At 51.3% G+C, this 12,083-nt stretch overlaps 1 protein-coding gene across 11 annotated transcripts in view; it reads left to right on the top strand.

Moving 5' to 3' along the window:
• PCNT (pericentrin) overlaps positions 1-12,083 on the top strand; it is a 151,041-nt gene that overhangs the window by 65,903 nt on the left and 73,055 nt on the right. For all 11 annotated transcript variants that reach the window (XM_087417893.1, XM_087417888.1, XM_087417884.1 and 8 more), the window contains 5 exons: positions 2,581-2,732; positions 4,908-5,068; positions 5,309-5,547; positions 7,639-7,801; positions 8,378-8,590. In XM_087417893.1, the coding sequence (XP_087274019.1) occupies positions 2,581-2,732; positions 4,908-5,068; positions 5,309-5,547; positions 7,639-7,801; positions 8,378-8,590 (928 nt within the window). The remainder of the gene's footprint in view (positions 1-2,580; positions 2,733-4,907; positions 5,069-5,308; positions 5,548-7,638; positions 7,802-8,377; positions 8,591-12,083) is intronic.

Genomic DNA, 12,083 nt, shown 5'->3' with positions numbered 1-12,083 from the left:
TTCATGCAAATATTCTCCAAGATTATCTTATAATTTAACTTTTAATCCACATGGAAGGATATGAAGTAGGGGAATGAATTTTTTCCGTGAGGATTACCTAAGACCTGTGTATGGCATCCATCGCTGCTGCTCTCACATACACGTGGGAGGTCTGTGGCCCCTCTCTTAGGCTCCTGTGGTGACCCTGTGCAAATGCGGCACAGTTCTAGTGGCTGTAGCACCTGGCATGGCGGGCTCCAGCTCTGTTTCTCTTCAGGAATATCTCTGCTGTTGCCTTTTACTCCTTCATGTGAGCACCAGGATCTGCCTGTTCAGTTCCTCAAAAATCTCCTGCTGGGATTGTGGTTGAAATTGTATTGAATCTGTACATTCTTGTAGGGAGAATTGACATCTTTATGTTATAGGGGCATTCTGTCTAAGATTCTGGAGTATCTCTCTATTTGGTTTTGTTAATTTCTCTCTCTGAACTGTGTAATTTTCTCCATGGAGGTCTTGCATATCTTTTGTTAGATTTGCAGTTTGATACTTGAGAATAGGTACTTTAAAACCAACGGTTGTCAAGTGTAGCAATGCAGCTGGCTGTTGTACTGAGCTTAACGGGGATGCTTGCACTCTTAATTTTTAAGAATAATGTTTGCTGTAGCTGTTTGTAGATGGTTTTTTTCAGGTTAGGGAGGTGATGGATTTTTATGTGACTGGATATTAAATTTGCTTTTTCTGCATTTATTAATATAAAATTATTTTTCTCATTTAATCTGTTAATGTGGTAAATCACATTAATGATTTTCTAATATTAAACCAACATATCTGTGTGATAAACTAGTTTATACATAATTTTCAGGTATTGCTAGATTTTGTTTTCTAGTATTCTTTTTAAACCTTTTGAATCTGTTTTCATTTTGACTGATCTGTAATTTCTCCTCCTTTCATGACAGTCTCATAAAATAAGCGAGGATTATGCTCCCCCACCCTTTCTACTCTCTGGACGAGTTTGTGTAAGATTGGAATTATCTTTTCCTTAAATGTTTGGTAAAATCATTTAAGGGGAAAACTGAGCTTAAAATTTTCTTTGTGGGAAGATATATAGGACTATTTCTATTTTCTGTTGCTTTTCAGTCAGTTTTGTTGAGATGTTTATTTGCACTTCTCGTTTTCTTGATTAGTGTTGCTGGAGGTTCACCTGTTAGATTTTTTTCCCCAGTTGCTGTGTCCTTTTGGCAGTAGGAGGGAGCAGGGCCGGCAGAAGGAAAGGTCTGCTGTCCATAGGCTCTCAGTGGAACCAGCCCTTGTGGTGGCCTGCTGGCCTGTGCTGGCTGGCCATCAGCCATGGGTGTGGCCACCCTGAAAGGCCGACCTTGGGTGTGGAGCTCTATGCTGCGAGGCCTGCAGGGGTCTGCCATCCGTTGACCGCCGTCCACTGTCAGCACTCTGGCTGCTCGGGCCGCAGCCGGCTCGGAGCAGTCTGGGCACCGCAGTTCCAAGTGAAACTTGCAATTCACTTTTTTATTTATTCCATTCTCTTTAATTTTTCCAGCTACCTGTGCATCTTAGTCTGATGTAACCAGTTTATAGAATCCATATTTTTTCTGATTTCCCTCCAAGCACAACATTGAAACTGTCTTTACAGTTTGCTTTTGTTCCCGGCAGTAAATTGGTTTCACAGTTGCCCTCTTCTTTTCCTCTGCCTGTGTTTTCTCACACCGTCTTCAGGGCCGCATGCTGGTGTCCCTTATCCGTCTTCTCCCCCCACAAACCTGCTCTTCCTGCTGCTAGATACAGAGACGGCTGTGCCAGCGTGGTGCTGCCCCAGCCCGGCTTCTCCACCTGGACTCCACTTGGCTCACCACGCATCACTGCCCTGCCACCGCCAACCATCCTTGACGGAGGGGTCGGACTGGTGCACTCTGCCCAACAGCCCCACCGAGTGTGCACGGCCATGCTCTGTGGTGTCCCCTGTTCTTCTGTCTTTGTGCGGAGGACGCCCAGATTCTCATCAGTGAACTGGCCAGTCATGAGAAGTCTCTGCCGTTGGTGACTTGCTCAGGGGAGAGGCTCTTAGGTGACGGGGCTCAGGTCGCTCTGTTGCTGGGAAGATACACTTGTCACTTTTTAAGCTATGCAGTAAAACCCCCGTGGTCCGTGGCCACTGCTTGGGGAGCCCACAGTAGCCGTGCACACCCAAGGTGGCTGGTGCCACTCACTCACCCAGCCCACTGAGACACCACGGTTGTTGACTCTTTTTGTTTTTAGAGAGAAATATGTAAGATAGATCTTGGCTGCCTGGCAACTAATTTTTATTCTGAATGACCGGAAAAGGGATGTTGTTTTGAATTATTATTTGTGAGAATAACCTCTGGTGAATTTGCCCCTTCCCCCTGATGGCTAGGGCAGGCTGGGTTGTTTATTGTATTTTTGTAGGCGATGAATAATGGAGGAAAACCATATTAATAATTTTCACCTTTAATCACCCCTTGTTCATCTTATGCCATTTTTTTTTAAATGGGATGATAAAAATGTCTTACAGAAATTTATTTATAACGAAATTGTTTTAACTAAAGCTTTAACAATTTTCCTCAACAGCTGAGAGACCAAATTTTAACCCTAAGCCGTGAGATAGAAGAGCACCGTTCTGCCCTGGCACAGTTACAGCAACGGCGCGAGAGGGAGAACCAGGAGGGCACGCGCCTCATCTCCATGCTCAAGTCCGACATCGACCTGGCACACACGGAAAGGTCAGCGGCGCCCCGTCTGCTGCTGCTGCCCCAGCACCTTCTCCGCCCGCGGGAGTGCACGTTGATAGCAGGCGGCTGGGACCCTGAGCCACGTTATTCTTGTCGTTCAAAGAGGTTTTAAACATGGAGAAAAGTACTGAGTAATGTAACAGACACCTACATACCTACCACCTTGCTTTGCCAAATCTTCACATTTTGCCAAATTAGAAAATTTGATGCTATAACGCAGGCACAGTTAGTGATCTGTCCCTTTGTCTTGGTTGCTTGGGAGTCTTATTTAAGAAATAGTTTCCTACTCTGACACCATTCAGATTTTTTCCCGTATGTTGTGTCAGCTTTAGTTTTCTTTTCATGCAGGAATAGAACGTGCCTGGAGCTGTTCAGTTATTTGTTTATTTGCATCTGAGATCAGGAAAGTCGCTCATTTTTTCTGCCAGTCTGAGCAGTTGGCTCAGGGCCATGCATTGGAAAGTGTAGCTTGTGGGGTGGCCCTTTCTCTGGGCCCCTTTCTGCTGTGTCCCGTCCACTTGTCTCTGCCCGGTATCTTATAGTCCTGTGGCTCAGTACTGAAGTCGGGACCTGGCCGGTCCCGCCACCCCTGGCCCTTTGTCCTCAGTGTACACCTTCAAGGGTCGAGAGAAACCAGGCCAGGCGGGCGGGCTTTGTTTAGTCCTGAGCTCGATGTGCAGAGAATGGCATCTTTCTCGCACTGGTGCGGGGTCTGTGTTGAGGTTTCCTCTGATTCTCTTCATAGTTTTCTAATTCTCCATGGAGACCTTGCCTGCTTTTTCTAGCACTTGTTTGTAGCTGCCTTGTGTCTTGATGCTGACCCCTCAGTTGCCCTGAATCACTATGGTGAGTGCAGGGTGGAGTGTGACGGGCTTGGCGGTCACCAGCTCCGCACACTGGAGGGACATGGCAGAGAGAAAAGGACCCCCAGGTTTTTGGGGAGTGTGCCTGGCTGGGCAAGCAGCAGCTGCAGACTCCCTGACACCCACAAATGTTTGGCATTTTTGAGCATCATCACGGGACCAGGGGTCAGCGTGGCCTGGACAGGGTGCAAAGAGGAAGTGGGGGCAGGCTTTGAGGGCGTCTTCTGGCATTTTCTCTCAGAGCAGAGCTGACCTGCCCTCCCTGACCCACTGTCTGTGTGGTCGTTCTCATGCCTACCCCCACACGCTTCCACCGCAGGGCCTTTGCATGTGCTGTGCCCGTCTTGCTTGTTCTCATAACCTCGGTAGCCACCTGCAGGGCCTGGGAAGCAGCAGGGAGCTGTCTGCGGCCTCCCCCAGCTGTTTGTGTGCTCAGGGCAGTCTGCCCCACTGCCTCCTTCCCGCCTCACCTCGCAGTTCCCGCGCCCCGATCTCACTGTCTGTCTCTCACCCGGAATGTCAGCTTGCAAGGGGCGGCTCTTGGTGTGTTGTGTTCAGTGTTTCCCTGTGTTGGGGGCAGTGCCTGTGCTGGGCCTGTGATAGGGCTGTGAGTGTGTGAAGGGATGGGGTGGGCAAGCCTCTTTCCTGCCTACTTCAGCCCTGACGTCTGACGGGTGTGGGAGCTCGTGTTGGCCTGTCTGGCTGGCATATTTGCTACAGCGCTTTGCCCATAGCTATGTCCTGAGCGGGGTCACGATGCCACAGACAGATGAGGCCCAGCTGGCAGGGCTGGTCTAAAAGGATGCAGCTCAGACACGGGTGCAGGCTGGTTTCTGGTCCTATGAAGAACAAAACAGTCCAAGCTTTGGGGTTTGTGTGGCCCCAGAGAGAGGCATGGGAGAGCCACGACTTCCCATGCACGTGGGCGGTGGGTCAGGTGTGACTTCTGATTTTTGAACAGATATTTTGTAAAAGGGAAGAACCCTGAGGCCATGTTTGTACCCAGCTCTGCTCCTGAGGGTCAGAGAGCCTGTGACGTGGGGACTGGTGGGGTTTGTGTGCTCCCTGCCCGAGGGGAGAGCAGGTGGGTGGAGGCTTCTAGACGAAGCTGGTGTGCTCTGGCTCGGGGGCTTTGCTCCACGCTTCAAGTAACAACAGTACAACACCTTTTACAAGTCAAGAGCAGCAACAGAAAGATCTGCTCACATCATCAGAGCCGCCCCCCGGCCGTGCTGCTGTTGTCCCAGTCAGACAGGGCTGGGTCTGGGCCGACGGCCGCTGTCTGGTGTGCTTCCCTCCTCAGGAGAGCTCTGCGGGATGCCCTGAGGAGGCTGCTGGGTTTGTTTGGAGAGACGCTGAAGGCTGCCATCTCCCTGAGGAGCCGGATCGGTGAGCGCGTGGGGCTCTGTCTCGAAGACGAGAGCCCACCCGACATGCAGCTGGTGGGCCAGGCCCCATCTGCAGGTGAGTGCCAGGCCCAGGGCGCTGAGGGCCTCCTGGGGCCGCTGTGCTGGGAGCACCGCCCTCCCCCTTCCCTCCCACCACTGTGCTTAAAGACAGCCAAGCACTGGGCCCCGGGAACCTGCTTCTTATGTTAATATGGGTGTCGTTGTTAGCAGTGCAGGCATGCTGGTCCTTTGCTGCTGCTGGTCGGGTGTGCGGCCATGCGGTGTGTGTAGGCTGCTGTATTTGCTCGCATTGTAGCACCAGCACTTGATGAGACGTGGCCTGGGTCTGATGCGGCCCTGCCAGAACTGGACGGAACTTTGCCAGAATGCGCTGAGATGTCTTCAGTGGCTGAAATTAGCAGTCACGTCTGTGAAAGCTTTTTTATGAGCCCAGAAAGTACGCTGGAATGTGAGCAGCCAATTAGGAGAATCTACCGGAGCCTTGGCCTGGCAGTGGACGGCCTCCTGGAAATGGCCCTGAACTCCAGCAGGCAGGTGAGACGTGGCCCCACTCGGCACCATCCTCACTGCCCGTTCTCTGTTCTGTGGCCCCATTTTGGCCCCTACTGCTGATTCTCTTTTTCAGAGAAGGATAAGGGATTGAATAAGTGAATAGACTGAGTCATTGATGATATTACAGCTCCCAGGTGCTCTGTGGGCGCCGTTCATATGGCTTTTGTGATTCTCAACCAAACCCTGCAGGATGAGAGGGATGTTTCCACTTTCCAGGCAGATCTGGCTTCTCTCTCCATTCTCTCCTCCACTGGGTGTGGAGAAACTCTCGATTCTGGGGGGCTAATTTGCTTCTCTTGTGTCATTTTACCTTCTGTCACTACCAACGACATTCTTCTACGTGTTCTTCTTTAAGAAGGAGTCTTTTCTGAGGAAGTAGGCTTGCTCTGAAGGAAAAATAAAACCTCAGTGTACTTAGTTTAGACCTTATATAATCCGCCCCTTTCTTTTACTATATTTACTTCATGTACTATTTTAATTCCACATTGAATATATTTAGAGATTATCACTGAAAAAGGGCATTATTCTTGTTAACCCTTTTAGAACATTTTAATCAATCAGGAAAGATGTTAAATAGGAATATATGGAAAGCAATAAAAATTCTTTTTTCCAGAGTCAGACCAGTTAAAAAAATGAGGCTTTTTATGCAAAGCATTGCTGTTCAGATCTCAGAATAGCTGCAGAAATTTCCTCCTGCTGAAGGTGCGGAGAGCAACAGTATCGAAACCTGGTTTTTCTTTCTGGCTCCTCCCAGCTGCTGTTTTCTTCCCTTTGTGCCCTCCTATCTTCTCTCAAAAAGAGGACAGATTTGGGCAGCATCTGACGAGTAATCAGGTGTTTTTGATTGTCCCTCCAGTGTCATAAAAGGAAAACAGACAGTCACATGTGAGCATCTCGTGGGTGGGCACTGTGTCTGCAAGTGTAACCCGGCCTGTGGCCCTGGCGTCATGTCCGAGCAAGTGCACCAGTCTCTTGTGGGCTCACGTGTGCTCTCAGTGTGTCCCATTCCTTAGAAGTCCTACTGCATGGACTGTGTTCTGCAGGGCACCCGGTCCTGCAGCCGGGAGGAACATGGGGCCTGTGGGAGAGAAAGCAGGGCAGGTTTTGGGGGGAGGCAGGGTGAGCAGAGCGGAGTCCTATGGGAAGTGGAAAGTCAGCGCAGGGCAGCAGGAGGGTTGTGAGGGGCCCTGATCAGTCGGGGTCAGGGGTGGGGTGGCAGGAAGGGTGGGCAGTGGCTAGTTGGCTGGAGGAGGTGTCATGAGAGGTTGGAGGCTGGGGGAGGTGACCCCAGGTGAGGCATGAGGAGTGGCGGCCTCAGGGGCTGCTTTCAAGGTAAAATCAACAGATTTCCGTAGAGTCTGGGTCTGGAGAAGGCCGGAGCTGCATGAAGTACATGAGGAGGCCGAGGGAGGCCTAGGCCAGGTGCTCAGTTGTCTGTCAGGACAGCGCGGTATATGGGCGTTTTGGATTCAGACATTAACCCAGACCCCCCAGCCTGGGGATGGCCTGGGAGCCTCAGACTGGACATGCCCGTCAGGGGAGTGCGGGGAGGAGGGGAAGGTTAGGGCCTGGGGCTGAGCCTCGAGAGGGGCCTCGTGGCATCTGGGTCAGGGAGGGAGGGTCTGCAGGCAGTGGGGACGTGTAGGTCTCCTGCCCAGTGTGGTGACTGGCCCATGGTGCCCTTCCTCCCGCACCTCTCCTGTCATTTCTCCACCTGCCGAGACCAGGTGGCCTGTCCCTGCCCAGGGCCAGGTTCTCGATGTCGGCTTCCTGCCACGTGTGTCCTTGGAAGTGCACCTTCGCCTCAACACACGTGGTGTCAGCACTTCACAAATGCACGAGTGTTCTGTGCCGTTTGTCTGTGTCTGTGTGCAGAATTTTTCTTGGTTGAAAATTTGTTGAATTACCAGGTGTAATTATTTAGTGATTGATATAACGTTGAACGTCGAAATTGTTTCATGTGGAATATTTATCATTTCACCAGGATTCTATGCCAGTAGGCTTCTATTGGTATTAATAAAAGTTTTGATGATTTTTGATACACAGTTCCAGTTTTCAAATGTGTTTCAACAGCTAGAGGAAGCACGTCAGATTCATTCTCGTTTTGAGAAGGAATTTAGCTGTAAGAATGAGGAGACACTACAGGTCGTTAGAAAGCACCAGGAGTTACTGGAGCGCCTGGAGGAGGAAAATGCGGCCAAGACGCGGCTGATGCTGGAGCTGCACAAGGCGGAGGGTAAGCGGCGGGCCGCGGCAGAGGCACCCGTGACTTTCCTCAGAGAAACGAGTCGCGTTGGAGGCCCTGGGAGCTCTGGGGAGTCCGTGTTGCAGCAGACAGGCCCCGGGGGGCGTCCGTCCTTGGTACTTAACTACCACTCCTCTTTGAGCTGACCACCTCGGTGTCCCATCGTGTGGCGAGATGGGAACCTTCATCCTCCCATCACAGCGATGGGCAGTGGGTGCCCCAAGAAGTCACATCTTCGACTGCCCCCGACTCTACGCTGCTGTGTCTGGTGCTCACAGTGGCCTTATGTGCTGGGCACTTGGCCTGAGGGGGTGTGCGTAGGCGTAGTGTGGAGGCGTCTTGCATGTGGCTGCTCACAGATGCATCGTCTTGTCTGGTGGCTCCCGCATCTCACTGGGTCGGCCGGCCCTGTGCTGTCCATCTGGGACCAGGATGCAGGTGTGACCACTCAGCTCTCACGCCCCATGGCTGATGTCTCACTGGCGCCTGGGACACCCTTGTCGTCCGACTGCTCCTTTCGCTCTTTCATTGGGGCCTCAGCAGCCATGTCTCTCCCTGTCTCCTCAGGCGTCATCGAGGGGTTCAAGGTGGAGAAGGCCAGCCTGCAGGAGGCGCTGGGCCGGAAGGAGGCATCCGAGCAGGGGCTCGTTGTCGAGCTGGAGAGCCTGAAACAGCAGCTCCAGCGGGTAACCCAGCAGCAGGCAGAGCTGAAGGAGGAAAACTCCACCCTGTGGAGCCAAAAGGAGGCCTTGGCTGCAGGAGCTGAAGAGAGAGAAGCTGGTAAGAAATGCCAGTTCCAGGAGGGGAGACGGAGCTGCAGAGGGCGGGAGTGTGGGCAGCAGCCACAGGCTGTTCTGGAAGTTCAGCGTTTCCAGAGGGTAGAAAGGACAGAAGACGAGAGCACTCTCAGAGGGAGGCTTGATGTGTGTGGCTCCGGGAAGGTGTGAGAGGTTCCATGGAGTGTCCACCTGTGTTTGCTGCTCCTAGAAGAGGCTGGTTATCCTGGTGAGCGTGGTGACTCGAGTGTTCTTACGTTTCCGTGGGGTCAGCTCACCTCTGCCAAACAGGAGATGGCTGAGATGTTGCCAGGCTGTTTGAGATAAACAGCCAAGACTGTGAAAAGATGAGGCTACTTAAAAATTTTACTTAAAGTTAACATTAGGCACATTTTTTTAATTTTAACTAGAAAACATAGAGTTTTAACAAAAGGAGTTCATTATAGTTCAGATTCTGAGATATTTTAGATTTAAATATATTTAAAATAAAAGTCTAAATAGAAGCAGCTTCACACGTTGAGCTGCAGGTGGTGTCCTCCGCGGCAGGTCTGTAGGAGACTGTTGTGCATGAGGTCAGGCTTTGCCAGAATGGGTGTCACGCCCTCGCCTCAGGTCTGCCACCTGTGGGGCGCTCGCCTCCTCCCGCTGCTCTCTGCTGGACCCTGGGGGCCGTCCACACGCTCAGAAGGCTGCGCTTTGTGTCAGAACCTTGGCCGCTGTTTACCACCCTAACTGATTCAGAAAACTCATTTTTCTTCCCCCAAATTCTTTCTTCTTTTTAATGTTTCTCATTGGTAAACAGCTAGCTTTTGGTGTTGCTCATTGATTCCATCTTCTTGTCCTGAGTTATGCCCATCTTTGCTCTTTCTGGCTATCGTAGTTCTTCAGTCACGCTAACATGAGGCTCCTGGGTCACATTCGGCTCCGAGGGGCCTGCCATTTCTTTAAGTAAAGGGTGGTCTGTTGCTTGGTTTCTTGGTGCCATCCGTGGGGGCCCTCTGAGCTGTCTGCTTGTCGTCGTTTCCAGACTTGATCTCTTGCTCAGCTATTTGTGACATATATGATGTCCCTCTGTCCTTTACCTATTTTTTTTTTTTTTTGCAGGGGAAGATTCACCCTACACTAACATTTGTTGTCCATCTTTCTCCTTTTTTTCCTCCTCCCCCCTCACCCCTGTGTATAGTTGTGTATAATTGTAAATTCTTCGAGGTCTTCTGTGTGAGCCGCTGCCACAGCATGGCTACTGACAGACGAGTGGTGTGGTTCCGAGCCTGGGAACTGAACCCAGGCCACCGAAGTGGAGCATGCTGAACTTTAACTGCTATGCCATCAGGACTGACTGTCCTTTTTCTTTTCCTTTTTTTTTTTTTTTTGGTGAGGAAGATTGGCCCTAAGCTAACATCTGTGCCTGTCCTCCTCTATTTTGCATGTGGGTCACCACCACAGGATGGCTTGATGAGCAGTGCATAGGTCCGTGCCCAGGATCCAAACCTGCAAACCCCAGGCTGCCGAAGCAGAGCTTCAAACTTAACTGCTATGCTACTGGCCTGGTCCCCCTTTTCCTTTTTTTTTTTTTTTTTTAATTTGCGAGGAAGATCAGCCCTGAGCCAACATCCTATGCCAGTCCTCCTCTTTTTGCTGAGGAAGATTGGCCCTGGGCCACCATCTGTGCCCATCTTCCTCTACTTTATATGGGACGCCGCCACAGCATGGCTTGACAAGTGGTGCGTCAGTGTGCACCCGGGATCCGAACCTGTGAACCCCGGCTGCCACAGCAGAGTGCTCACACTTAACCGCTATGCCACCGGGCCAGCCCCGCCTTTTCCATTTTTTTGATGTAAGTTCCTGATATTAGAAATACTAACCTGGGCCCGCCCTGTGGCTTAGCGGTTAAGTGCATGCGATCCGCTGCTGGTGGCCCGGGTTCAGATCCTGGGCACACCCCAAGGCACTGCTTGTCAAGCCATGCTGTGGCGGCGTCCCATATAAAGTGGAGGAAGATGGGCACGGATGTTACCCCAGGGCCAGTCTTCCTCAGCAAAAAAAGAGGGGGATTGGCAGATGTTAGCTCAGGGCTGATCTTCCTCACAAAAAAGAGAAAAAAAAAGAAATACTAACCTGGCTTTCTTTCTTCACCCCTTTATTTTTAGTTTTTCTTAATGTTTTTCTTTGTGACTCTTATGGGTATTAATGACGTGTGTGTGTGTGTGTGTGTGTGTGTGTGTGTGAGGAAGGTTGTCGCTAAGCTAACATCTGTGCCTATCTTCCTCTATTTTGCATATGGGATACCTCCACAGCATGGCCTCATGAGCTGTGCATAGGTCCGTGCCTGGGATCTGAACCTGTGAACCCCAGGCCGCTGAAGTGGAGCATGCTAACTTAACTACTATGCCACCAGGCCAGCCCCTATTGATGACTTTTTAAAAAGCTGATTTAGGCAGCTTCTTTTGTTCCGTTAGCCAAGTTTTATTTGCCGAGCCCATAGCTGCTTGGGTGTGTCCTGCTTTCTTCCGGTGTTTCCTTCTCCGTGCTTCCCAGGACCTGCTCTCTCCTCTCAGAGAGGGACTTTCCTCTGCCTTGTACAGCTGTGCATTCAGTTGTTCTTCTGTGCCTGCTCCTCCCTCACTCAGGCCACTGTCCTCCGATCACTGACCTAAACCTGCCCTGTGCTCTCTGACTCCTTCCCATCTCTGCTCGTCCCAGCCCAGCTGGGGTCAGGCGAGGCTGTCGTCCATGTTTGTGTGGAGGTGTGTGAGCAAGTGTGTGAGAACACATAGACGTGAGCATGTGTGAGAGCTCGCGTGAGTGTGCATGAGCATGTGTGAGAGAGCCCGCGTGAGTGTGCGTGAGCACGCTTGTGAGAGCGTGCGTGCGCTGTGTCCCGTGTCACATGTGAATCGCCACCCAAATGGCAGTGAGCTGTGGGTGTTTTCTCCCTGCATCCTTGCTTTCAGAGGGCTGTGGGGACTTGCTCAGACCTTGAGTGTCTGAAATTTCCTTATTTTACCCTCATCCTTAAATGACGTTGTAGCTGAAAGATACAATTCTAGATTTGATTTCTTTTCCTTTAATACTTCGAGGCCATAAACTGTCGTTTGCTTACATCCAGTGTTTCTGCAGAGATGTCTTGTTTCTTGGCGGGTGTTCTTAGGAATCTCTCTTTGCTCTGATGTTCTTACCTGTCCCTGTGATGTGTCCAAGGCGGTTTTCCCACGCTATCCTGTTCTGATTGGGGATTTCTCAGCCACTGCTGCTTCTGTCCCCACGCCTTCCTGTCCTCCGGAGCTCCCGGTGGGGTGGACCTTCCTTGTGCAGGGCCCTTTCGCCCTGTCCTCAAGGACAACGCCCCCGCCCGTGGGTCCATGTGACCGCCCATGTTCCTCCACAGGGTGGCTGGGCCCACACCCTGTCCGTCGAGACTGGTATTTACTCCCGTGAGCACTCTCATTTTCAGCCCTTTCTTCTCTTCCTGGGTATTGGGACTGTAGAGTGGGGAC

The sequence above is a fragment of the Ceratotherium simum genome, chromosome 27 (assembly GCF_057802395.1).
Source record: "Ceratotherium simum simum isolate JZ-2026a chromosome 27, ASM5780239v1, whole genome shotgun sequence".
NCBI lineage: Eukaryota > Metazoa > Chordata > Mammalia > Perissodactyla > Rhinocerotidae > Ceratotherium > Ceratotherium simum.
The sequence above is the reverse complement of the archived record's forward strand: the minus strand, read 5'-3'. Positions and strand labels throughout refer to the sequence as shown.